This window comes from Cheilinus undulatus, linkage group 4, assembly GCF_018320785.1.
Source record: "Cheilinus undulatus linkage group 4, ASM1832078v1, whole genome shotgun sequence".
NCBI classification, from domain to species: Eukaryota; Metazoa; Chordata; class Actinopteri; order Labriformes; family Labridae; genus Cheilinus; species Cheilinus undulatus.
In genome coordinates, this window is record NC_054868.1 from 8,786,171 (window position 1) to 8,813,769 (window position 27,599).

At 39.8% G+C, this 27,599-nt stretch overlaps 1 protein-coding gene across 4 annotated transcripts in view; it reads right to left on the reverse strand.

Moving 5' to 3' along the window:
• Positions 1-1,221: 1,221 nt before the first annotated feature.
• sh3pxd2aa (SH3 and PX domains 2Aa) overlaps positions 1,222-27,599 on the reverse strand; it is a 227,897-nt gene continuing 201,519 nt past the window's right edge. For 2 of the 4 annotated variants that reach the window (XM_041786333.1, XM_041786331.1), the window contains 6 exons: positions 21,518-21,635; positions 14,220-14,623; positions 14,066-14,080; positions 9,706-9,755; positions 9,118-9,237; positions 1,222-5,758 (listed from right to left, as the gene is read on the reverse strand). In XM_041786333.1, the coding sequence (XP_041642267.1) occupies positions 3,743-5,758; positions 9,118-9,237; positions 9,706-9,755; positions 14,066-14,080; positions 14,220-14,623; positions 21,518-21,635 (2,723 nt within the window). In that variant the 3' untranslated portion in view covers positions 1,222-3,742. The remainder of the gene's footprint in view (positions 5,759-9,117; positions 9,238-9,705; positions 9,756-14,065; positions 14,081-14,219; positions 14,624-21,517; positions 21,636-27,599) is intronic. The other 2 variants (XM_041786334.1, XM_041786332.1) reach the window with 1 other exon arrangement.

Here is a 27,599-nt window from a genome sequence, read left to right on the forward strand (position 1 = left end):
TAGCCTTGATGATGGGATAAAAATCAGGTTGTAGTACCTTTCGCTGCCCACAAGAGGTCTCTGTTTCTCCAATTCTTCCCAATCTTTAGAACAGTCACTGTCACTGACAGTGCCACCTCCTCCTGTAGGCGAGGTGTGTTAAGAACAAAAAGAGAAATTAAATAATCACATTAAAAAATGAAATAAATAACATGCTGAGTATTGACTGCATCTTTACATTAATGCACCATAAAAACAAGTTTAAAGTGCACTAATTCACAAAACAGAACCACTTCGTTCCTCGTTATTGCCACTGTGTGATCACAAAGAAACAAAGTAAGAACAAAAATGAACAAACCCAAATATGCCTTTCTAAAATAGATAACTGCAATCTAGCAGGTACTGTACTTAGTATAATACTATGATGCTGTCCAGCAGAAACATAATGAAGAGTTAGTGTTCAGCCTCACAGTACAGCCCTGCTGAATCCGTCCAACACAGAGTCCTGCTCGGCCCACCTCTGTTACCTACTAGGGTTTCTTTAATTGGATGTTTATTCATGAAAAACTGAACTCACATAGGGTGTAGGTGCTAAACAGTAACCCCAGGTTTTATTTTTGTGGATTAATTTTCACATATTAAGAGAAAAGCTGTTTTAAAAATGCCTGCTTGTAAAATGATCCCAATCCTTTTAAATAATAATACTATTAATGCAATAAATACCTGACTCAGGGATTTTATTTGGAGTCAGAATAAACCATGCCTTAAACCAGGGGTGTCAAACTCAAGTCCCAGGGCCAAATCCAGACCGTGGAACAGTTACACCCAGATCATATATTTTTATCATAACTGGTCCATTCGTTTGAGGTCTGCAGATTTCCTCCAGTCTAAAATGTAAACTTAACAATGATGATCTAAAATATCCCTGTTAAGTCATAAAAATTTGAAAAAGTAAAAGTTAAAATAATTAGATAAACAGACGGGAATGTGGTATGACACAAAGTCATGGTTTCAACATTTTGAAATTTAAAAATTGTAATGTTTTTCTCACGCTTTAACATTTTAAACCAATTATTTTGAATTTATCTCATATTTTGACTCTTAAGAATAATGATTTCAACTTTCTATCTCATATTTTTGCCTTTTAAAAACATTATTTTGACTTTAAATGCCATGTTTTAAACCTTTTGAGCTAATAAATTTGAATTTTTATCTCAGATTTTGAGACTTCACACTTATTTCTTTTTCAATGTCAAAATCTTTTATAATCAGTGCTAAGGTTTTTTCCCCCATGATTCATTGCTGGTGAAAATTAGGTTGAAAGTTTATGGTAAAGTTAACCCCAAATTCAGAATTCAGCTCCTGCGGTGACTGAGTTTGACATCCATGCCATAAACTGATGGAACTGCATTTACCAGCGGATCAGGGAGGGTTGGTGGTCCCAAACATCGAACTGTATCAGCTTGCTTCTAAGTTTTGATGTTTGATTGACTGGATACGAAATGATCCAGATTCTGTCTGGCTTGATACTAAATCTTTGAGTTTTGCAAACCAGGAACAAAAGCCAGTCTTCCATTTGGAAACATATTTAACATTGTGGTCCAGAGGGAAAATAGGACTATTTTATCACATAGGACTCTGTTTTGCTTGATTATGTAGGAGTGGGATATGCAGAATATTCCAGAAGACTCTTCCTAGAACAAGAAAGGATGGCTATGAGTGCACTGTATGACTGAGATGTGGTGGATAATTGCCAACTAAAATATATATATTTTTGAAGTACCAGCTCTGGGTGCTGACAGCCAAGTGGTTAGGTCACGCCCCATTTACACATGTGGCTCAAGTTTAAGTCTGGCCTGCAGCTTCTTTCCCACATGTCCCACTCCAACTCTACCATCCATTTTCCTGACTATCTGAATAAAGGCAGAAACCCCCTAAAAATATCTTTTAAAAAAAAAGGTGTGCTTGTGCTTGTGCTCCCAGTGGACACAAGCTACACGCAAAGCATTTTGGGAATCCTATGCAGTGATTCTTCTTCAATATGTGAAATTCATCCATGAAAAAGTAACATCAGTTGCTGTATGGTACCCCTACCTTACTGTATACAGTCCTGTTGAAAATACACCATAATTAAAAAAAAATTGTAGGTAACAGAGCAGAGGTGGGCGGAGCACGACGCTCTGTTGGCTTTAGACAGACAGATTCAGAGTGACTGTACCGTCAGACAGAGTGCTCCCATTTTTCATTAGAAAATGATTTCAGCAGTCTTGAACATCAGCCTTTTGAATTTTGACTCAAGCTCAAACTATAAAATTCTCTCACTTTACTTGAAGAATAATTTCTTATTTCATCATTTAAGGTGACTGATGAGACATTTTTTGAAATCTTAAAATCCCTCCTTACCCTTTTTTCTTAGATTAGTATCAAGTGCTCCCAGGTGCTGATAGCAAAATGTATTTTATGTCCTGAAATGTACTTTAGTTTAAAATACCATCTAATTCTTGTATAAAAAAGTAAATAAGCAAATCATTAAACATGTCAAATGTTAATAACCTTTGTAAATATGTCCCTGGGATTCAATTAAACATTGCATTTCCAGTATTTCAATACATGTACAGCTGTATCATTGTATGTCTACAAAACAAAATACATATAAAGCAATTGTTCCTGGAGGTAAAAGCATTAGAGTAAATGTAAACCTTTGTTAAGTTAATTTCTCTGAGGTGATTTGTTCTGGAGAGAATTTAAGGTGATAGTAATGAAGAAGCATACTTTCCAGGAAACTTAAGTATCTGACTTTTTAAATATTTTCAAGTTCTGCAGGCTTTTTTCATAAATTTGTTACTCCAAATATTTACAATTGGGAGTTTAAAAGATACATAAATATATATTTTTATCCAGGGCATGGAGGCCTTTATCAAACCGGAGCACCTAAGGTATATTATGCCTGTTGTTGGTTGATGATAAAAGGCAAAATTAAACTTTTAAAAAGTCAGAACCGATGTAACAAGAGAGCAGAAATTATTCTCTAAGGAAAACTAACATTAACACGAGACATTAAACATAAACAATGAAACTAAAAATACTTGATAACGTGATTAACATGATGATTTAGTTTGCTCGATGATTTGTGACTTAAAAAGAATAAATTCTCTGCTGAATCTGGAGATTCAATCTTGGAACAGTTAGAGAGCTCCAGGTCAAACTTTTTTCTGTGGAGCTCTTTATTAATCATGGAAATACTCTTGGTGGTGTTCATACATCTATGGCACTCTTAGAAGATTTGGTTGATTTACTGTTTTGCCATCCACCATTTAGGACCTCCATTCAGGTGAACAAACACAAAAGGCACTTATTGGCCATCATAGTCAATAATGGGCAGGAATAAGCATAGCCATTACCCTGCTCAACTTCGGTATTACATGATCCAAACCTCTTAAAGAGGTTATCACTCCCATTCACATCCATTTTATATCTCACAGACACCGTCCTCCTCAAACTTTTTCACTGAAGGTGACCAAACCAACATTTCCAACCAAAATATTTAAAATTGTAACGTTCCTTTGTGTACATTTTAGTAAACCAGCACTAAAAGTGTTCTTCCGAAACAGATTAAAACATCTTTCTTTTCACACAGTCTTTTTAAAATTTACATTTTCAAGGACATATTGCTTACGGGAGATTGTGGGTAACATTCTTAAGAAATGATGCCACCCATGTCCTTGAAGACATCAAAAAAGGAGGGGGTAGGGTAGGGATGGTCTTATTTTTTCCGCTCAAGGTAGTTGGATGGGACCCAGCCCTTGCGGGGAAGCAGGCTGTCTTGCACCTGGCAGTACCACCATCCATTGGGATTTCTCTCCAAAACCTCCAGACAGGTGCCTTCAGTGAATCCCATAGTTTCCTCATCGCCCCTGTAATCAGCGATGGATACGTACACATCCCTGCCGAGGTTATTGTGAATCAGCTGGCTCTTCTCTATGGGCTTGGGTCGGACTGTAGACACGGGGATGCCGTTGCGTTGGTTAACTCTGCTCAGGGCCTCCTGGACATTTCCTGTACTGAACGCGCTCCCAGATGACCCAAGGCTGGAGCGCTCTGCGGGCCTTGTCTGACTTTCAACAACCACATGTGGCCGCACAGTGCTGAAGGAGGCATTTCTGCGCACACCCAAAGTGGCAGAACCAGATCCATAGTGATCACTTCTACCCAGCGATTCATTCCGCCTCAGAGAGCCTGTCATGTAGTGTCCATCCTTGGGTGGCTGAGTTGTGGTCACAAATACAGACTGGGGCCTTACCGCCACCTGGCGTACCCCATTCCTCATCCGAACTCCTCCGTTTACCATCCCAGATGGCTTCTGAAAGCCACCAGGAGGCTTTGATGGGATGGGCGGAGTGTTCCTCCTCAGGCTTTGATGCTGCTGGTTTAGACCTTGGATATTGATGTTGTTGAGAGCCAGAACGTGCTGCTTGTTTTTCTCCAGGCTGTTGGACTTACTCCCACCACTCCCATGCCCATCTGATTCTAGGCGGCCCCCATCAGCTGCTTGTCTCACAGGTTCTAGATAGTACGACGGGGCCCAACCTTCATCAGATCCCCAACGGATGTACCACCATCCACTCTCCTGCTTCTCCAGAACCTCCACCTCCACCCCGGCTGGAAAGCTGATCTCAGAGTCCTGGACCTTCTTGTATGCATCAAGGGAGCGGTACATATTGGGGCCTTCCACGTCTGAGTCCCCCCGGCTCCCTTTGGAGTAAACAGAGGAGAGATCTGAAGTGCTGCGGGAACACATTGAATCTTCTGACGAGATAACAGAAGCAGTTTCAGAGTCTTCCCCACGGGATTTGAGCCCATGCCGAAACTGACTTGTAGGCCTCAGCTGTCGTCTCAGAGAACTGATGTCCATCCTCTCAGGACTCTGGGGTTCAGATTTGGTCAGAAGGGGTTTTGGTCTCACAGATGGCTTGGGTCTGGTTGAAGGGCTCTGGCCAATTCTCAGCTCTACATCCCGGTTGAAGGCAGGAACTTTCTTGGGTCCTCTGGTTAGTTCATCTGAAGAAGAGTGTGGGCTGTTGTCCTGGGACCTAAGACTGATATCGATGTGTCTGCCCAAGGTCTGACTTCTTCTGTTCATCTCTGGGGTCATGGTCTTCATGGGTCTACCAGCTAAAGGTGAAGATCCAGAGGGTTTGCGTGGGACTGTGGATGAATGGTAGAGTCGTGGGGAATTTGGCTCACTGGCACCTTTGACTGCAGTGCCTTCAATGCCACTGCTAGGCCTGAAGCCATCATTCTCATAGATGCATTCCTCTTTTGCCACTTCCTCCACAGACCTAAAGGAAGCTCTTCTGCGAGTGAAGACAGGGGATGCTTTGCACACAGGAGGAGAGGCCTTGCAAGAAGGAGGAGAACTGCGGTACTTGTCGCTGACCACGTTGCTGATCTTCACATCCAGGGAGCGCTCATCCTTCAGGGAATCTGTGTCTGATTCACCTTCACAACCGACTGCTGGAACATCGTATTCAGGTTCCTCGTACACAGGCCTGGTCTGTGGCTCTGCAACTTTTGGAGCAGAGCTAGAGGGGGGAGGAGTTTCTTCAGAGTCTTGTTTTTTGACTGGCGGTGCAGGAGGAGGGACTTTAGGCCGGGTCAGGGTGCTGGTCCGACGGCTGAGGTTTGGCTTCTTGCGCTTGTCGATGTAGGAGCAGGGGGCCCAGCCTTCCATCTCTCCAATCTGCACATACCACCAGCCCCCAGGGTTCTTCTCTATGACCTTTTCAACAAGAAAGAGGAGAAAAATGCATTTAAAAAAAGAGTATTTTACTTTCTGTGAGGATTTAAAAACTTGCGTGATATTGCAATTGTTTTTTTTCCTCAAACCCTCCATCAATGCTTGATGCATGTCAGCATAGAATCATAATGGGTAGACTTTTTACATTGTGGATAGTCTACAAATTCTTTACCCTTTAAGTTTTTTGTCAGCCTAAACACTTCCATGACTTCAAGGCAACCTGAACTAAAATGTATCACAGCACTTCCAAGCTATCAGTTGTAGTGTTATTACAGTACCTACAGGGATTGTTTATACAAATGCATGTTCAGACAGACAACTACCCCTTGCCCCTCTAAAAAAGCATTCAATTCCATTTTTTCCTCATGTTTGTGCTTGAAAATAAAATCTGCTGTTGCAAGCTGAGCTATCAGTGACTCCAGTTTTGCCTTCTCTTTGCACTAAAACCAAAACTGGTTTAATGACGGTATTAATAACAGTTTACTGCCCAATCCTACCTTAACCCAAAGGTTATAATTGACAGAGACTTCAACATTTAGATTTTTGCTTCTTTTAAATCTACCTGCTTGCATCACTATAACTTTACTGAGCTTAAATTATGCTGTAACAAATAAATTGCTGTTCAGGTGGACTTCATTCAGATGTCCAGCAACAAACTCTACTCTGGACAAGTGGGTTTACATTTTGATATCAATTTATAAGGCCATTTATCTACACCAAAAACATGTGTGCTAAACATAGCCAACCTTAGGTTAGATCTAGGCTTTCAAACTTCTGTGTAAATTGAAGTAAAATAGTTGGGGCTTACAAAATACTTCTATCAGTACCATTAAAAATGCAGTTTATTGAGCTCAGTGTAGCTCAATTATTCATTTTAACTCAAATACTGTCCCCAGCCCAGTAGAAGTACACCATGAGAATCTCTCTTTTTTTCTTGGCATTTTCACCTCTGGTAGTTTGCCTGGAGCTCCCCAGCATTTTCAGGTGCTCAGGACACCCAAAGCATGACCAACTGGCAACTATGCGAACCACCTGGACTGTACCCTTGGCCAGTGCAGGGTGAATTTTGTCGACTAAAACTATGACTAAAAATGTTCGCCGACAGCCTTTTTTTCATGACAAAAACTAGACTAAGACTAACAAAAATAGTTCTGTAATGACAAAAACTGACAAAAACTAAGTTTAGTTTTCGCCAAGATGACTAAAATAGACTAAAATGTGATGTAGTTTTCGTCAGAGATTCAAAATCTGTGATATTTCTCCACAGTTGGTAAATGTACCACAAATACCATAATTTTGTACCAGATTTGGGCAAGAGAATAAATGCTTGGACTAAAAGTAAAGACTAAAATGTGAGGACTTTTCATGGACTAAAACTACACTAAAATGTTTTTGAGTTTTCCTTGACTAATACTAAAAAGGACAGAAATGACTAAAATGTGACTAAAACTAAAATGTATTTCATCTAGAGACTAAAACTAAGACTAAAATCAAAAATAGCTGCCAAAATTAACACTGGGCCAATATGGTTACCAATATGGGGTCAGGCCAAACTCAGGGGGGTTGTGAGACCCTGTCTGCTCTGACATTGTCAAAATTAGATGTATACACGTTTTAGAAAATTATGATTAGAAAAAACATGTATTAGGGCAAACCTAAAGATGAAAAAAAGAGAGAATCCATTAATTTATGAGCAGAAAAAGTCAAAATTTTGAGAGAAAAGTTGATTTTTTTAATTATACAGTTGTTTATTTACAAGAAAGTAAACTTATGATTTCAGAGTTTGATAAGTCAGTAATTTACGAGAGAACCTTGAAACGTCCCAGGTAAAAAAATGTCTAAAATCTTGACATAGTAAGTCTAATTTTCAAGTTTTTAAATTTGTAAAATTTAGAACAGTGTAATATCACAAATTTATAAGAAACCGAACTGAAAACAGTGATTGAATTTTCAACTTTATAATCTCAAAACTCAAAGTTTTGGTTCATGTACATTTAAGACTTAAGAAAAAAATCTTGTTTTTTTCCCCCATAAATGAACAACTTTTTAATTCTGATTATTAGTTTTAAAAGTTTTCTAGAGTGGCCCAAATAAACCGTTATAATAACAAATAGTTTATAAATATAGATCTTTTAGGTTTATGTAGGATTTTATGTCAGGATTTAGTAAGTGAAAACAATTTAAGTTTTGGCCATGCTTACTCGCCGTACCCAACCCTTACTCTTCCCTGAAAGTGTGGACTTTGCAATATTTCAACATATTATTTTCCCATGCCCCTGGTAATATGCAACGGCATCCAGAGCACGATGAGGGATGTATCAGTCCTCGGGCTTACTCATCACATATATACCTTACTTCACCCTGAATGTTTGGCCTAAATATGTCTGGAACAGTGCTGCATTTTTAACATTTGCTTATGCTGCTTCATGTTTGTCCTACATGCTTTACGTATTTTGTGTCTGTGGCTACTTATCCACCCAATAAATGATGGCATGTTATATCTATGCATAGTTTTTAGTTGTTTTTATTGCCAGGCATTGCTTGCACTCTATTTTTGCACAGTTTTCTTCTCTTACCCTTTCTTATCTTATTAAGTTTAGGGGCCTATTTTGACAGCTAGTCACAGAAACTAGCCTTTTGGGTAACTCTAGCATATTTACAGAAATGTTGATTAATATGCACTATACAAAAAGGTGATTACATGTTAGAGAAAACTGATTTTAAACCTTATTATCTAAGTGTGCCATTCTGACTTTGACACATTTGAAATAGTATAATGTCAGTCAGTCGTTTTCATGCATTTTTGAAGTCAAGTTTAAGTTGGACAAACATTGTCACTGCATCTAAACACATTGAATGTTACATTTTAGTGCCAAAAGGCAGAGTAAAAGAGAAAAAGCTTCATTCTGACGCTTAATATATGAGCAAAAGCATTCCCTACTAAACTGTGGAGAAACTTAGCCATACAGATGAAATGCAGTGTTTTTGGGACTGTCTGATTTGCTTGGTTATTGGGTTAATGATCACATATGTGATGTTCTTGAAGCAACATTTATAGCCTTCTTACATAAAGGTGAATAAAAAACAGCACAGTAGCAAGTGTTAAGGTTTCTAGTACAATGTAACTTAAAGCTGAATGATCTCTATCATCTTCATCTCTTTTCCCCAAGTCTCTGCAGAATTTATTCTGTCTACATCCTCATGTTCAAACATAAATCTCAAGGTCAAATCTCTATTGCTGCAGCTTTCAAGTCATTGCAGATAGCAGTGAGTCAACATTCATATTCAACTGGCCCTGACTGTCTCATCTCAGTGACAACAACGTAGATCTGGCCTCTTACATCAGCCTTTTGTCCTCCACGGAAACTGATGCCATCGGAGATTGAGGACTGGAAATCTGCTATGGTGTAATACTCTGCTTCCACAGCAGGGGGCTCTGGTGGCTTAGGTAACTGGAATCCCTGGACAGAAAATAAAGAGGAAAGATGTGAGCAGCTGACATCATTTCTAGACATCATTATACTGTATTTGGTTTAAGAGCGAGTAAGACTATGAACATGATGAAGCTGCTATCTGCTTATTTTAAGTTTTGTGTTTGTAATATGAAAACTAGACAAGTCTAATGTGTTCAGCAGTAGATTTAGATAATTAAAGACATGCAGAAATATATTTTTTCTGTGTATTGCTGTTACTGAGGTTGCTATGCCAACTGGGATCTCATTAATAACCTTTCCATTTTGTCGGTATTCTTGTTTACTGTGCTTTGATTCTTTTTTCTCAGCTACAATAAGCTTTCTAAATGTGTTACATCATTCTTCACTGTGTTCAGAGATAGGTCTGCAATGCTTGCACACCCCTGGTTAACACAAGCTTGTTTAAAATAAGCAAAAGCAGGTATTGTAAAGAAAAAGACATTTTTAATTACTTACAAGGTTGGGTTCTCTTCTTGGGGGAGGTTTCTGTCTCAGATTTGGAGAGCCTGAGAAACAAAGAAACATGTCATGTTTTTCCACAATAATAATGAACCAACAGTTAGGAACAAAAGATTTTATTTGTGCCTCATTCCTGGTCTCAGAGAAACAAAAACACCTCCACCACTGCCACAGAGAGGGTGGAAGTCATGATAGCTGTTTGAGACTGACAGCTTCTCCCAGCACTCCCTCTTCTAACTGCACTCCAGCAGTAAGAAAGGCATGTCACTCAACCCTAGGTTACACAGGGCACCACAATTTCTCCTTCTGACCAACTGCTTTGATTTCTCACTACTGGATATGTGTACTTCTGTACTGCCTGACAAGATGATGTTACGGACTGACAGTGAGTCGACCTCACACAGATGTGTGCTGATCCAGTGAGGAGCCCACACCCAGGAGAGCACGAGCAAAGCTCCCTTAAGAGAACGTTTTTTTTAACAGTCAGTGGAGAGGCAGGGAAGCACTACAAAAATTGTAAAAAGCTTAGTATGTCAATTCAGTTTCAGTTAAATATGCAATTCAAAGGTGCAGTGTGTAACATTTAGCATAGTTGCATTCAACAGAAAAAAGGTTAAAAAAAAACAAAAACAGGTAAAATGATATTTACAGTGTCTATAAAAATTATTAACCCCCTTGGATGTTTTACTCTTTTATTGATTTTTATAAACCAATCATGGTCAATATAACTTTTTTTTTTTACAAGAAACCTCCTGAATGTCAAAGTGAAAACAGGTTTCTAAAAAGTAATGTCAATTACATATAAATATGTAATGTAAGGCCCACGGCTGTGTCTGAAATCGCTCCCTATTCACTATGTAGTGCACTATAGTGATTGTAGTGAGTGTATAGAGATTGTAGTACAAAGACACCTGTGTCTGGAAGGTCTAGCCACTGGTTAATCAGTATTCTTGGCTACCATTACACCATGAAGACAAAAGAACACCCCAAGCAACTCAGAAAAAAAGGTTTTTCAAAAGTAGAAGTCAGGGGATGGATACAAATAAAAAAAATCCAAGGCACTGAACATGCCCTACAATTCAGTAAATTGATCATCGAGAAATGGAAGGAATATGACATGTTAATCTGCCTAGATCAGGCCGTCCTCACAAACCCAGTGACCGTGCAAGAAGAGACTAGTGAGAGAGGACACCAAGACACCTGTGACTACTCTGAGGTGGGTTAAAAACAGGACTGGATTACTGTTGGTGGTGAGGGCTAGCATTTACTATGGTGGCTCTGGGATGTTGGGGTTCAATGTCCAGCCTCCCTGTGGCGTTGTGGGACTAACTGGATGAAACACTCATGATGAGAGGTTTCACTTGACAGCCCTAGTGATGTGCTTTTTCTGCCCATTGATCTGCAATGTTAATTTTTAGGCCAGTATAAAATTATTGGGTGAAGGGGTTTCTTCACTGTGTGCTAATTGTTTATTTTTCGCTTATGTAGCTGGTTACCCCCACAGTTACAAGCTCCACAACCATGGCCTTCTCATTTTTTTCCTTTGTCTCATTTATTAAAAGGACCAATTGTGACTTGTTCAGCCCAGATAATAAACTTTACATTTTAATATCTTAAGGACCTTCATCATAACTTGCACATCAAGTTGATCAGTTACTGCTAATAACATCATGACATCATAGTGTAGCAAAGACCAAGAATGATTTAAATCTACAGTCATTATAATCAGTGGTCTAGTGCAGGGTATATGCAGGTAGACTTCTAAATCTGCTCTTGCAAAGGCAACAAAAAATTATCTTAATATACCGGTGCACTGGTTTGTAGCACATTACCCCATCCATGCTGAGGAATATTAAACACTTCACTCAAAATACATCATCATGAGTCATTGTGGGCCCGTGGTAATCATAAAATCTGCTCTACTTTGGTTGTTAATTTCATCAGGATGATTACTCAATGAAGCAGCAGAAGTTAAGTGGCAATATGTAAAGACTAAAAGCCCATTGAACTAAATATGCAAGACGATCTTACATGTCTTTGTTTTGAACACAAGGAAGTTATCCTTTGCTGAATAGGCTGCTTAAAAATGTGTGGATGAATTAAGACTATGCCTACCTCTCCAGGCACAACTCCATCACTGATTATAATTTCATAGGTACTCTTTATTATAGGAAACTGCCCATTAGTTTCTAAAATGCCTTCACTTTCTGGATGAGGTCTCAAACTACTCATAAACTAGGGCTGAACAATATTAGACAAAACTATCATTCTAACCTTTTCTTTCACTGATATAAAAAACATACAGGAAGTTGTCTAAAAATAGATGTGAGTTTATGTAGGCTTATGGCCAATTAACATTTGAGTCAAACAATCATTAATTAGTTAGACTGTAAGCCTATTTTCCTCTTCTTACATGATACAGATGCAATCAAAATGATTCAACCCCCATTGCAAATCCGGTTTATTGTTGAAATTTGCAGACTTTCTGCTTCTGCAATGAACAAATCAAACAAAAGCAACTGACATAGCTCAACACAACTGACGCTTCAAGTAGTTTCCCCAAATCCAACTGAAAATGCAACTTACAATGACGTCTCCAGTCTCAAAATTCAACCCCTTCATGGCAAGCATCTGTTGTACTTAGTAGAGCGCCCCTTTGCTTCAATGACCTGCTGCAAATGAGATGTATATACAGACACCATCTTCTGGCTGCGTTCTGGCAGGTATGCTTGGGATCAGGGAACTGTGCTCTTTTTAGCAGATGCTTCATTCTTCTTCCTCCAACATACCGCTGTGCCAAAAAGTTCCAGTTTTGTTTCATTGCTCCACAGAACAGAATCAAAAACCTCTGAGGCTTATTTAAATGATTTTGAGAATTTTGAAGCCAACTTGTCTTGGACTTTTTGATCAGTAGTGGTGTACCTCTTGGAGTTCTGGCTTGGAAATCGTCTACAGTTGTTGTGCGCCTTACTGTACTCCCCGAAACATCAGTCCCTGTTGCCACCAAGTTTTGCTCAAGGTCTTTCACCGTCACTCGAGGGTTTGACACAACCTGCCTTCACAGGTATCTGGTGGCAGCCACTGATTGCTTCACTTTTCTGCCCCATCAAGGAAGTGAAACCAAAGTTCCTGCAATCCTGAATTTAGGAACTGTGCTTCCAAAGGTGTGTCTAGAACACTTCAGTGCCTTTGCTATCTTTTTGTGTTCCTTGTGAAAGGGAATGATCTCTTCTCTCAACTTTTTGGACCATTCTTTTGACTTTGCTATATTTTTAACTTGCAGTCAAACGTGACACTCAACAAACCCCTCACAGTTCTGGTATTTCAGCTCAAGCACACCAGGAAATAATGAAGCCTTTCATTTGTTTCATCAGGTTTGCTTTAAAAAGTGCTTTTGTATATTTGTTGTGAGGGATTCTGTTCAGGGGTTGAATAATTTTTAGACCAGAGTAGTCATTGCAAGTTGCATTTGAAGTTGGATTGGGGAATCCACTTGAAACGTTAGTTGTGCTGAGCCATTTCAATTGCTTTTGTTAGATTTTTTGAGGAAATGTGACAATAACATTGTCAATACTGGAATATAAAGTGAAATAAATACGGTAAAACTAGAAAAATAATAATATCTATATAGCTTTAGCCGTTTGGACAATGTTTCTCTTGAATCCAAAATAAATTCCCCCTAAAAATTGCCACTAAATTGTAAAGTATTTTCCAAGGATGGCTCATATCTAGCTTGATTTTATCTGACTCCATATATAGATGAAGAACTTTTGTATCTACCATGATAGATTCATACTTTTGCAATGTGTTCACTGTGAACCCACCTTGCAGTAACTGGGGGATTTATTGTGCAGGCCCATCTCAAACAAAGTGATTTATAAAGATAGAAAGACTGCAACTGGCGGCTAAACTACCAATCAGATTATCAAGAATCAGTCAGCCTGAAATCACAGACTAAATTTTCAAAGTTTCCAGTTTTGGCCAATTGTAACAAACAGTAGAGTTTAGGAGGCTTGCAAGCTCACCCTAAGAGTGCATAGAGCAGTAGGGGTCAAAGAAATCAAGAGGCGAAATTACAAATTTTGCATTTGCATTTGTGTGATATTTCCTGTTCCTGTTCTCAAATCATCTTCTATGTTCAACATGTCCCTGCACATGCTCAGAAGGAAGGCACAAACTATGAATAATTTATTATTAATTAACATAAGCTAGCAAACAGAAATCAGCCATACTATCCTAGTATGTCAGTAGAAACAAGACACCAGTCAGGTTAAACAGACTCACAGGTTATTGCCAGTTGATTAGTTTAGATTAAACCACCACCACAGTTAGATATACCACCTGTAGTTTAGCTTACCTACAGCATCGAATCCTACACAAAAAAGAAAGTTACATGTTTTATTGTCTCATCCAAAGTTTCAGACCCTTCTCTCTTAAACATCAATGCATTCATTTATCAAATCTCTGCTGCAGAAAGACCAATTATGTCCTAACACTCCACAAATACTCACCAATTTCTACTCGATGTGGCGCCACTCTAGCGACAGCTGGGGACCCTGGCTCTCCTCTCGCTTTACTTTCTCGGAGTGCAGCGCTCGCTGCTATTCCTAGACATGGGCTGTTGGTGTCTCGCCCGGCACTCAGCCTCCTGCCTGTCTCTGCATTAATCTCAGCACTAAAGGGCATGGGCAGGCTGATCTCACTCTTTGAGATGTGTCGCTCGGGTGAGGTGCCTGCTTCTCCATCCGTCTGGATGTCCTTCTCACTGACCGACTTCTTCTGCAGCAGGTTGCTGATCTCCATGATGTTGCCGATGATTTCCACAGGGCCTGTCAGGGTCTTCTTGCGAGGAGAGAAGTCCTCTTTCACCTTTTTCAAGTATGAGGCAGGGGCCCAGCCTTCTTTTCCTAAGTATCTGTAAAAAGAAGACATAAAAAACAATATATTAATTTCCATTTTTTTCTCCAACACACATTTAAAGATAAGGAAATATTTGCAAACTTATGTTCCTCAAAGATCAGTTTTATATCTTAAACATCTATTCTAAATTTATTTGCCCAGTCACGTTCAAACACTGATGGCAGAAACTGCCATGCAAAGTGCCCATCAGTTTAACCTAATTTCATTTATATACCGCTGACACAACACAGAGAGGTATTTGGTGTTTTATGACAATATGACAACTACAGGCCAGTGCTGCTAAGAGCTACCCATCTCTGCTTTACTAGTTCTTTAAAGGTCACATATTTTACCCCTTTAAGACAAGTTAATATTGGTCTCAGAGGTGCTCAAAACATACCTGTGAAATTTGCTGCTGAAAAAAAATTCAATCTTGGATTTTTGCATTTCTAAAAAACCCCTCTGTTTCAGCCCTGCTCAGAATGAGCTGTTTCTGTGTCTGTGTCTTTAAATGTTACTGAGCTGTCTGACTCCGCCCCTCTAAGGAAATAGATGTGGCTTAATGGATGTGACTCTCCTGATCCAGGATCAGGACAGGAGGTGGAACTTTCTTCCCTGTGGGATGCGCCAACTGAACCTGGAGGCGGGGCTAACTCCCCACATGACATCATGAGGGGAAAATCAGAGAACGTCTTTTCCAGCAAACTTTTTCTGAAAGGTGGAAAAGGGATTGTGGACAGACCAGGGGCGCATATTTTTGTTAGAAAAGCCGGAAAATGTGTATTTCACATAGTATATGACCTTTAAGGCTCAAACTGAAGCCAGATTTGCCTCCCCCAAAGATTGAGGGAGTGTACCCTGCATGGAGACTCATCCCAAATGATTTTACGTCTGAAAAATCCCCAACAGTGTAGTGTCAACATAATCATTTTACTGCTCCAAATTGTGTCATAGCCTCTCATACCGTAGAGCACAACGTCCACATTATGAAACCTCAAAATGCCTCTGGATTTGAAAACGTTTGGAAATGTTTGAGATAATGTAAAACCTCAACTTTAAGATCTGTACAACATAGGACCGGTTGTTTTTACAATGAATACAGACATGTCAGTGCAAAAAGTTCTTGTATCTTTAGGAGACAACACACTCTACTACTGATCTACAACTGCCTCAAACAGACACTAATAATTCTGCAGCACATGCATACATACACGTATGCATGTTCATGCTGTATCAGTACCCCTTGCACTGAAGCTTTATATTTATATATATATATCTTTCCATTTCTGTCCAATGCATGCATACATATACGTATGTATGCACACATTGCATCAGCCTGCTCTGTATATGAGACCTGCTATGTGCATACATATTTATGTAGTCGGTATGCACGATTTTATTGTTGTATGCAGATCTGGGGCATGTATGTGTGAATGTAGCACTGTCTTGGCCCACTCCAGGCGGCAGGAGTGGGCGAAGTCAACTATAACATTTAATTTAGTTTTAATATCTGCTATAAGCTCTGCACAACATACAAGTGGAAAATTATTACTCCTTGCACTTAAAATAGCACTTAAAGCTATGCAAATTATTCAGCACCGTTTACATGCATCTTGTTACTGTGTGTTTGCACAATAATCAGTTTTTCTAACTCCAGCATGTTTACCTTTGTCTTTTATGCTTAAGCTCATTAATGTGCTCTGTCCTTTAAAATAGATAGATAAACACATTTCACAAACCAGGGACACAAATAGTGCAGTTCTATAAAGTCTTTTGTAGACTGATTTGTTATTTCTTTTCATGAGGCAAGCCTATCTCCCTTTAAGGGAGTCAAGATGACTTATTCTCAACACAAGATGTTACTCTATGTAAATCCAAGGGCATGAGGCTTACATTCATTTTACTATATACAAAGAAACAGTTTTAAATCTGTGCCTTTAAAGATGTCTCTTGGTTCTAAAATATTGTATATTCCACCTTTTTTAATCATGCAAAACAGATTTTTGTTCGTTTTCTTATTTTAGTTATATTTATGACTTTTTATGCTGTTCTTTTTTGGCATATTTTGACTATTACTTTTAGACTTCCTAATTCTATGAGGCCCCCTGCAGCTTGAAGTGCTAATGATGGTGATAAATCATCCTTGGAAGGAATATGCAACAACATTTCCATACTCTATGGATCTAAGTATGTGATAAAACACACCCACTGAGATCAAAAATATTAAAAAGCAGACACTTTTTAATTCTAACAGCGTAGGGTAGCCAAAGGCATGTAAACAAACTTCATTATGAATGCAAAGAGATGCTGCTCCTGCATTTGCACATTCATTGTTAAGCTAAATGAGTCATTTCAGAGAGCTCTCTGCAACAATAGGTAATGTTCCTAAAAGCAAGACTGACTCATTTGCCTCTCGTTGGGCCATTTTCTGCTCAGAAGAGATGTGATCATTTCTGCTCCCCTGTTTTATGACTCCAGCTGTGACCACAAGGAGTCCCCGTGACTAAAAAAGCTCCCATGCTATGATTTAACTGTAAAAAAAACACAAGGGCACACAGAGTGCAGCATGACTCAGATGTACACCTGGAGGATTATTTTATTGGACAACATGCTCTGAAATGACTCACTGCGCACTACAAAAAGGACAGAAGCAAATAAATCAAGTTCATTTTTATTTCTTTAATATTTATTTAGTAACATGGCAAATCATAAATTCACCTCAGGGTTTTTTTTTCACAGCAGATGACAACCTCTACCTCCAGCTCATGGATTCCCTTTAATGATGCGTACTGTAGCTGCAAGAATCTGGCAATATGATGCATATCAGAGGTACTGACATATTGTAATGTAATAGCAAGAGTACGTTACACCAAATTTAACTGGTCCTTCATGGAACTGTCTGATTAAAAAAAAAAAAAAAAAACCTTTGCAACTTCAGTTATTATCAGCAGTATATGTGTTAACTCTTTGCCTCTGTAAACATAGTGCAAGAATTTCAAAGCAAATTACCTCAGGAGGGAAACAACTCTACCATTCAGCTGTTAGGGCCTAAAACTATAGATGACAAGCAGTCCCATTTTAAAATTACAATTAATTGAAAAATGTGGGTAGTTAACCACAATTTCTCAAAGGTTTAATGACTTTTGTATAAATTATTTTGTGCTGGAAAACATTTTAAGTCCACTGACAAGGTAAAGCAATTCTTAAAAGTGTCTTGATTTTGGAATCAAATGAATGCAAACAAAATTTTATGACCTTGACTTGTTTGAATGAGTGCTGCACTGCATCACCAGTGTGGTCTTGAAGCATGACTTAGAGGTAGGAGACACCATCAAACTGCTTATTTTTTAAATAAAAAATACCCCGCTAAGCTGGGGGCCCAGGGAGGTTAGCAAACCATGGTTTGTTATGAAGTTAAGCTGTGAAACCATATTTTCTATCTGACTTGAATAATAACCACTCTTAGAAGCACATATCTTTATTTATTCATTTATGTATGAATAACCTTCTCTAAATGAAAATAACTTTTGTTAAAAACATAATTAAATGGGTTAAAGTCGCTAAAATTGGTTGATGATGGCAAAAAAATGGTGGAAAAGCTGGTGAAGTTAGATTTCCAAAGAATATATATTTGGGTTAAAGTGGCAAAAAAAGTGGTAAGGGGGGATTACAAAAGTGGCTGAAATGGTTTTTAGGTGCAAAAAAATCTGTTGAAATTAGGTGGATAAATATTTGATATAGACTGGCAAAAATGGGTTAAATGTGGGTAAAATGGGCAAAAATGGGTTGTTAAAAGTGATTGACAGAGGCAATAATGGGCCAACAGAGGCAATAATGGCAGAATGTGGCAAGAATTGGTTGAGAAGTGGCAAAAACAGGCAGAAAAAAAGTGATGGAAAGGGTTTAAAACAGAAAAAAATGGATTTTAAGTGGCAAAAACGTTCTAAAATTGTCAAAATTGGTGTTAAAAAGTGATGAAAAAGTCTTGGCATTTGGTAAAATTGGTGTAAAGTGGGAACAGTTTAATTTAAAAATCATTCTTAGTTTTTCAAAGGCATATGGTGACACCCTCAGAGTGTCTCGTGGCCCCCAAGGGGGTCCCAACCCCAAGGTTGAGAACCTTTGTTTTAGCATACTTCACTTTGTCAGACAAGTTCTATTTAAGAGATTTCTTGATACTTAGAAATCAGGAAGGAATCAATAGTGTTTCATGGCATAGTATATACCTCAAATATCACACAAGCCCTCTCAAATATATTTGTTTGTATACAAGTATGCACACTTTTAAGGGAGCATGTTTATGTCAGAAGCCACAGGGCAGCATGTGATAGTAATCCTAAGTGCAGATAAGCTCCAATCTGTTTTGCCCCCCAGGGACACAAAGAAGCAAACAACTGGTAGGAAACACACAGCCTGGTAAACAACATACAAGCAAAAACAGTAGGACAGACATTACACACATTAGAAATTCAAGGCTGGGCTCTCTGTTTATTTAAGATGCTATATGCTGCTATATGCTAATTGTTTCTACACTCCAAACCATAAATAAATGAGAGTTGGAGAAAGCTGCCATCTTGATCAAAGCAGTGAGGAGGGAAGACTGCCAACAATGTCACTAAGGACCTGTTCACTTTGAAACTGGATGACAAATCACATCACTGCCAAGTGTATATATGGGGCACCGTCATCCTGAGCCAACACACTGAATGGTTAAGGATTTAGTACTGGAGGTTCATATATGACACAAATAGAGGAGAAGAACTCTTACATAATGATTTACTAATGTATCACATGCAGTCTTTCTGTTACTAAAGACATGATGTCATCTGACAGTAATGTAGAGTTCAGTAGGGTATGGTTTGGTGACAGCGAAGATTACTGTTGGGCATGTATTTTTCAAGTTTCTTTAAAGAGGACATTCTGGTCAAGTGTCAGCAGGAGTTAGATATCATGACAGCAAATCATCATCTCTAAAGACCCCTGAAAACTCCTGAAAACTTCCTGAAAATTTCAGGGTAAGCTGCAGGTGTCAACACAAAAGGGTGAGCTGATGTGAGAACTCAGGAAGAAACATTCAGAAAAAATTGCCATGAGTAGATGTGAAGGGGTGATGATGTTTTCACCTGTCAACTGGAATTATACAGGTGTGATCTCCATTAATGTAATTCAACTGCTTTACCATACTTTCCTTCTGATTACCAGTATGCATGTCTGGACGTTTTTGTGGATGCACTGAATATCTCAAAGTACAGATTGCATTGAAATAAAGGCAAATATTCTAATCACAACACTGCACAACGAACTCCTTTACTTTGTCTGTTACTTCTGCAACATTCCTTTCTTGTCATGTACAGGGAATTGAAAGTATTCAGACCCCCTTCACTTTTTCTAGGTGCCTCCCATTTCTCTTGATTGCTCCTAAGATGTTTCTCCACCTTGACTGGGGTCCAGCTGTGTTAAATTAAAATGACCGGGCATGATTTGGAAGGGCACACACATCTCTAAAAAAAGCCTCACAGTTGACAACGCATATCAAAGCAAAACGCAAGTGCTTGTTGTAAGGCACAGATCTGGGAAAGCCTACAAAAAACCTTACTGCACTGAAGATTCCAAATAGCATGACTGCCTCCATAATTCTCCAACAGAAGAGGTTTGGCACAACCAGGACTTTTCCTAAAGCTAGTCATCTAGCCAAACTGAGCATTCGGGGGGGAATGGCCTTAGTAAGAGAGGTGACCAATAAGGCCTTTCCATTATGATTACTGGCCACACTAATCCAAGCCAAGCTGTGCTAATTTACTTTTTCATCACCAGTTTGGCCGTGCCAGGCAAGGCCGAGCCGGTCCAAGTGGGCCTGCCCCGCCTCCAAGCGCGCTGCAGTGACATCAGAGTGGTTTGTCATAATTCAAGTACACCTTGCAGACGTGTTTAAGTAGCAACCGCTGCACCAAACTTTGAAAAACCAGCATGGGCAGGCATGATGTGTGGACAGCTACACCAAACAGTGCTTCTTCCAGCAAAACAAAACAATGCTTACTAAAGCCCAGCAATTTGAGGTCACCAACTCAATAAGCTGCATCATGAGCTCTAAACAGGCCCTAAAATGGTCATAAAGCCCAGATAAGTGGACAGCTGCAGTGATGGTTGTCCTTCTGGAACTTTGTCCCATCTCCACACAGGATCTCTGGAGTTTAGTCAGAGTGGCCATTGGGTTCTTGGTCAACTCTCCTTAGGCCCTTCGCCACCGATTGCTCAGTTTTGCCAGGTGACCAGCTCTTAGAAAGTCCTGGTTGTGCCACTGTGCTCTTTGGAACCTTCAGTGAAGCACAATTTTTTGCCACCTTACCCGGATCTGGGTCTTGCAGCAATCCAGTCTCTGAGCCCTGCAGGCAGTTCCTCTGATCTCATGGCTTGGTTGTTGTTGTGATATGCATTGTCAGCTGTGAGGCCTTCTTAGGGAGGTGTGCGCCTTTTGAAATCATGTCAGATCAATATAATTTACCCCAGGTGGACTCCAGTCAAGGTGTAGAAACATCTCAGGAGTGATCCAGAGAAATGAGAGGAACCTGAGCAAAATTTGAATACTTGTAAGTATTTCCAAACATTTCACATTGTCATTATGGAGCACTGAGTGTAGATTAATGAAGGAAAAATGGAATGAAACGATTGTAAGCATCAGGCTGCAAATGAACAAAATGGAAAAAGTGAAGGGGGTCTGAAATAACCTTATTCTGTTGATTTTTTTGGACAGAACAGACTAGGGCAAAATCAAGTGGAAACTTGCGTTCAAAAGCCTGTGTTGTATTGTCTTAATTTAAGCAGCTTTGCCTCATTCTGTATTCCCCTGCTCAGTTCATAGTCAGATTAATCTGCTTGGTGTTAATGTTCTTTGCCAGCAGTTTTTACTCACCTGATGAACCACCAGCCCTCTAGGTTCTTCTGGATGACCTCCACGGTGACCCCCTTCTCAAAGCTGACTTCATCCTTCCCTTGGCTGGTATACGGCTGAATCGTCACATATTTCTCCTCTGGAGTTCAACAGAAAGGCAAAGGAGAGTGAGAACACCAGTGAAACACTGCCATTAAACCGTCGTTTTATTGCAGAGTGAGACTACTGTATGGTTTACATCTATCCCAGAGGGCCATATCAGGGGAAAAATGATGAGTGTGACCTACTTAAAGCGCTCAGACTATTTCCATACCAACACAAACACAACCCTCTCCCCCTCATCTTACACAATAATAACAACACGCTCCCTCTGCTGGCTGCTCTCCTCTTTGCTTGGACTCTTTGGACCCCGACCCAGTGTTTCTCTCTCTCCAAAGGGAGATTCCTCATCTAGCAGCAGGCCCACATCAGGGCCTCCCTTGAGGAGATAAGATTTTTGGACCGAGATCTCTCTTCTCATATCTCAAACTGATAGCCAATCCTCTCTCACGCTTTCAGGACTTCCAAAGAAATCAAAGAGAAAAGATTGGAGCGTAAGATTGGCAGGTAGATCTGACAAAGCAGAAGGGTATCATATGATCACTTTGACGTTTTAGTGGCTGTTCATTTATGGTATGGTATGCTTGGAGGGGAAAATCCCCTATAGACAAAGAATACAACGGAGGAACTGGCCTTAATGTTGATCTAACTATGCAGGGAATAGATGACTGTATACTTCTGGAAGTCATAAGACTATGTAGAGGAAACGTAAGGGGCGGAGAGGGTATCTCAACGCATGCTTTCAATAGGTGGGGTACGTCCAGACGGCGAGTTCCTCTCCTGCCTGTCAGTGCGGAGCAGCTGAGGTCAATAATGTGGACCAGGGAGGAATGTCTGGCCCTGAAACTCTGCTTGTGGAGTGTATTGTGTGTATGTGTGTTTGTTAGCTGGGGGTGAGTGCTTGCAGATGCAGGGACTAACTAATACACTGGCTTACAAAGGAATCTGCAATGTCTACCTAAACATGTGTGCTTGTTATGAGTTTTGATGCAACAGATGAGATAAGATAATCTCTTATTTTCAAAAGAGGGGGGTTCTGAAATTCCAAAATTCCCAGAGTGGAAATACAGACAAAATATTTGGTTTTATGTAAAAGTACTGTGTAATTTTAGAGGCTTTTAAAAAAGTATTTCCCAAGTGCTGTTAAACAGAGCAGGGAATTTTGTAAAACAGTTTTTCAAAACATCCTGGTTTGATATAACAGGAGATCTCACTTTTTTAAGCCCGCAACCCCCAAAATAAAGGTGCCAGAGACCGGGAACCCCCACTGTACCTAAAGGTGGTTGAACACAGCCATGCACAATTTGGAATAGTCATATGCAGACAAGGCTGTCCGTAAAGGGGGATAAATGGTAGAGCTTTCTGGCTCCCAGCCAAACTGGGGGCCCATGGAGGACAACAAAACCATGGTCCATTGTAAAGTTAAGCTGTGATATCTGTATTTCATATCTAACCTGAAAAAATAACCACTCTTATCAAAGAAAAAAAATCAATAAGAATTGGTTTAAAATTGCTACAATAGATTAATAATGGCAAAAAAATGGTAGAAAAGGCGGTGAAATTGGATTTTAAAAGTAGCCAAAATGGGTTAGAAGTGGTGAAAACTAGACAGAAATTGCAAAAACAATGGCAAAAATGGGTTAAAGTGGCAAAATGGGCATAAACAGAGGTTAAAGGGAGTTAATTAGTGGCTAAATTGGCTTCAAACTGACAAAAACGGTTGGAAATTTGGTGAAATGGGATGAAAAATTAATTTAAAAAAACAGGCTAAAGGGTTTACTTAGAAAGATGAAATAGGCAGAGATTGGCAGAAATTAAACTAGTAAAAAAAGGGCATTTTAAATGGTGAAATGTGGTTAAAATGGGTAAAATAGGTGTAAAAAGGGGTTAATGGCAGCAATAATCAACAGAGCTAGGCCTAAGTGGAAAGAATTGGTTTTGAAGTGGCAAAAACAGGCAGAAAAAAGTGGTGGAAAGAGTTGAAACATGACAAAAATAGGTGTTAAATGGGAAAAATTTGTTAAAATTGGTGGGAGAAATAATGAAAATGGGTCAAAATTTGACAAAACTGGTATAAAGTGGCAGCAGTGTCATTTAAAAAATATTCTTTGTTTTTTAAGGCATCTGGAGACCCCCTCTCAGTGTCTCATGACCCCCAAGGGGGTCCCAACCCCAAGGTTGAGAACTACTGTGATATAGGATGCTAACATGGTTTTACTTTGCACACAGAAACATAATTATTTCACTAAAAATAAGAAATGTCAGGGTCCAAATTATTAGCCCCCTTCAAAAAACATTATCTTGAGCCCATTTTATTAAGCTTTTTAAGTATTTTTTCATGCACAGCAGACTGGAGCAGATGCTGAAATGATTCCCTCTGTATAAGAAATAAGGAATGTGTTTGAATCAAAAAACAATTCTGAATAGAATCGTGACCCACAGAACTGGAATCAGACCATGAGATACTTAAAGATTCACACCTTTACTAAAGACTCCAGGACACCCGCCAGGACACTAGTGAATGACTCAGCCAAGTCAGGAATTGTAGTCTCAGAGAAGACAATCACTAGATGAGAGGTAACAGACCAAGAAAAACACCGCTTCTGCAGAAGAGACACCTTTAAGCCAGACTGAAGTATGCTAAGGACAACCTGGAGAAAGATTCTGCATACTGGAACCATGTCCTTTGGTCAGGTGAGACCAAACTAGAGCTCTTTAGCCATAAAGACATTGTCTATGGAAAAAAAAGGGAGAGGCGTATAACCCAAAGAACATCGTCCCAACAGTGAAACATAGTAGGAGTATTATGCTGTGGGATGCTTCAGTGCATCTGGAACTGGGAATCTTCTAAACGTGGAAGGAATCATGAAGAAAGAGGATATGTGAAGATTTTGAAAGTAAACTTTGACCCAGCAAAACTGAGTCTGGGTTGTCGCTTTGTCTTCCAGCAATCCAAAACATCTGTGGCTCCAGGTGAAGAACTACCTCCAGAAGACCAAAGTGAGCATTACTGAATGGCCTGCAAAAAGCCCTGACCTGAATCCCATTGAAAATCTGTGGGGTGAACTGAAGACCAAGGTCCATGCCAGAGGACCATCAAATCTAGAGGAGCTTGAGAGATTGGCCAAAGAAGAATGGGCTGGGATTCCTCTGAGGACATGTCAGATACTTGTAGAAAACTACACAAACAACTGCAGGCTGCAGCAAAAAGGAGACACAACTGACTATTAGCATCAGGGGGCTAATAATTTTACCTCATCTGTGATCCTTTATCTAGTGGTTTATGTGTTATTAATGCATTTTATTCCCTCTTAAATATCCACTTTCCATTTTAACTCCAAACTAAGTTAATCTGGTATTTCTTGGAACCAAACCAAACCCTAACACAAACAAACCTGCCCCTCCAGTTTCAGGTTTATTCTCTTCTTCAGTTTTATGTTTATAAAGTTGCCAAAAAATCTCAACTCCTACCTTGAACTTGTTCCAGGATTCTGTTTTGTTTTTGAAAGCAGCAGGTAAGTTGTGTGTGGAGGAGTCTTGTTGTTATGGATGTAGCATCTCAAATCGATGGATATGAATGAAACCGACATCAGCCTGTTTCTATTCCAGAGCTTTTACAAAACATTCCATAATGAAGCTGATGTTAAACAGTAGGGTTATGTTTACATGGGGGATGTAATATGAGCTCTTCTTGTCTTGATATAACTCTCATAACAGCATAGCGAACAGGTAATTAAGTACTGAAAAGCACATAATTACAGTTAACTTACATGGGCAGCAATTAAAGTATATAGGAGTTAATGAAGAGACTTTGAAGGCTGATTTCTTGTACACTTGATTTACTTAAAAAGTCTATTTCTGGTGTAAACTAGGGCTGTGTGTGATCAGCCGACAAAGGATTAAGGGAGATCGATCCACAATCCAACCACAATCCTGGTATGCTGTCTAAACTGTCATGTAGCTACCCACTACTAGGATCCACTGTAGCTCTGGTTAATGAATACTACAATACCACAATAACACTCTAAACCTAGGTGTAAACAAGCACAGATAATAGAAAGCATCACAAGCATCTCATGCAGCAGCATGGCTTGGCAGTATTTAAGGTTGTTCATTTTAAACCTGATAGTCCAGTGGACTCGCTCTGTTTTGGAATGGAAATTGCAACATTGTTGCACTTTCCTTTGGTTTAGTTCGCATTCACACTTCTCTTGGTCAAACAGACCAAACCGTCTGTACACCTAACCTCTACCCACTAGGGGAGCTGTTGTCATAAACAAAAGGCGACCAAGGAAAAAAGACGGCATCGAAGAAGAAGACAAAACCGGAAATCTATCTCCTTCCGCTGGTCTTTTTTCCACATCAGCAATGAAAAAATACCAAATTTACGCTGTCACGGAGTTTCTGCTTTTGCATTGGGGCATTATGAGCAGCAAGTGAGGCGGTGAGCTGTCCAGCATCTCGTTCTTTACATGCGACAAGTGAATCAGCACTGACTACGATGTGTTGCTATAGCTACACAGACGCCAAACGAGGCAACGACGTGTATTTGAGTATATTCAATCACATATAAATCCCTATATCATTACGCTTTATGCCTCTTACTTACTGCCTTTGGTTCACAAGTTAGTCCACTTTGCTTTCACACCTCAAACGAACCATACAAGGGTTCGTTAGGAAGCGGACCGAGACCCCGTGTTTTCAAGCGGACCAGAGTTCGCTTGTTTGGTCTGCACCAGAGTTTGTGTGAGCTTTCACACCGGCCCCAACGAACTGGACTATCCAGGAAAACAGACCAGACGAACGGCTCTGGTGTGAATGCGCACTTAATCTAGATCAGAGATTTTTAACCACTGTGGAGAAAGTGACTCCGGGAGTGAGCAGAAAAAAGAGCAAGTACGACCATGACTATTTCAAGTTTTGATTTTCATGGATGATTCCTGATGCCACAGCGTGCAATTTTCAAAGAGGTGCTGGCTAACGACAGCGTGAGACCAAGTGAACTATACAGCATCACACTGTGACAAAGCAACCAAGGTTTGGAAATCAAGGTGCATGATTTTTTGACAGGAGGAGGCCAAATAAATTGCACAGAAAAGCAGCTGAGATACTGAGCAAGCTTTAGTGAAGACAGGAAAGTCTTCACTATTCCCTGCTGCTAAAGATGACAATGATCCCATTGTCCGACAGCACTATCCAGCACCATGTCTCAGACATAAACTCTGTGGAGAAGCAACATGTACTTTCATCTTTGTTCAACCCCAACCTTGCATCAACTGTCAACAGGAGAGGCCTCCGTCCAGCCACTCTGCCATAAGCCTACCAGATCAGTGGAGGGCTGCAGTGATGGTAATCCTTCTGGAACTTTGTCCCGTCTCCACACAGGACCTCTAGGGTCCCTTTTCCACCGATTGCTCAGTTTGGCCGGACAGCCATCTCTTGGTAGAGTCTTGGCTGTACCAAACATCTTCTATTTGAGAATAATGGAGGCCACTGTGCTCTTGGAAACCTTTAGTGCAAACAAACTTTTTTTGTAGCCTTCCCTGGATCTGTACCTTGCAGTAATCATGTATCTGAGCTCTGCAGGCAATTCCCTTGACCTCATGGCTTGGTTTTTGTCCCGGCATGCATTTCCAGCATTGGCACATTCTATAGAGAGGTGTGTGCTTTTCCAAATCATGTCCAATCAATTTAATTTACCACAGGTGGACTTGAGTTAAAATCTATGACCTGTGCTTGATAGTCAGCAGAACTATTACCCTGTTATCTGTTGTTAGAGACTAATAGACCACTGTAACACTACTGTTAATGGGATCTGCTTATACTGTCACATCCCACCTGGTTTTCTGCTGGCCACACTGGCTGAAGTTTGCTGAAACATGATGGGCAACACAACTGGAACTACAAAATGTACCACAAATGTAAACCTGGGCATGTCACATGCAGAAAATCCAGACCCCCGAGCACAGATTCTCTATTTCTATGTAGAATCTTTGCTAAATGT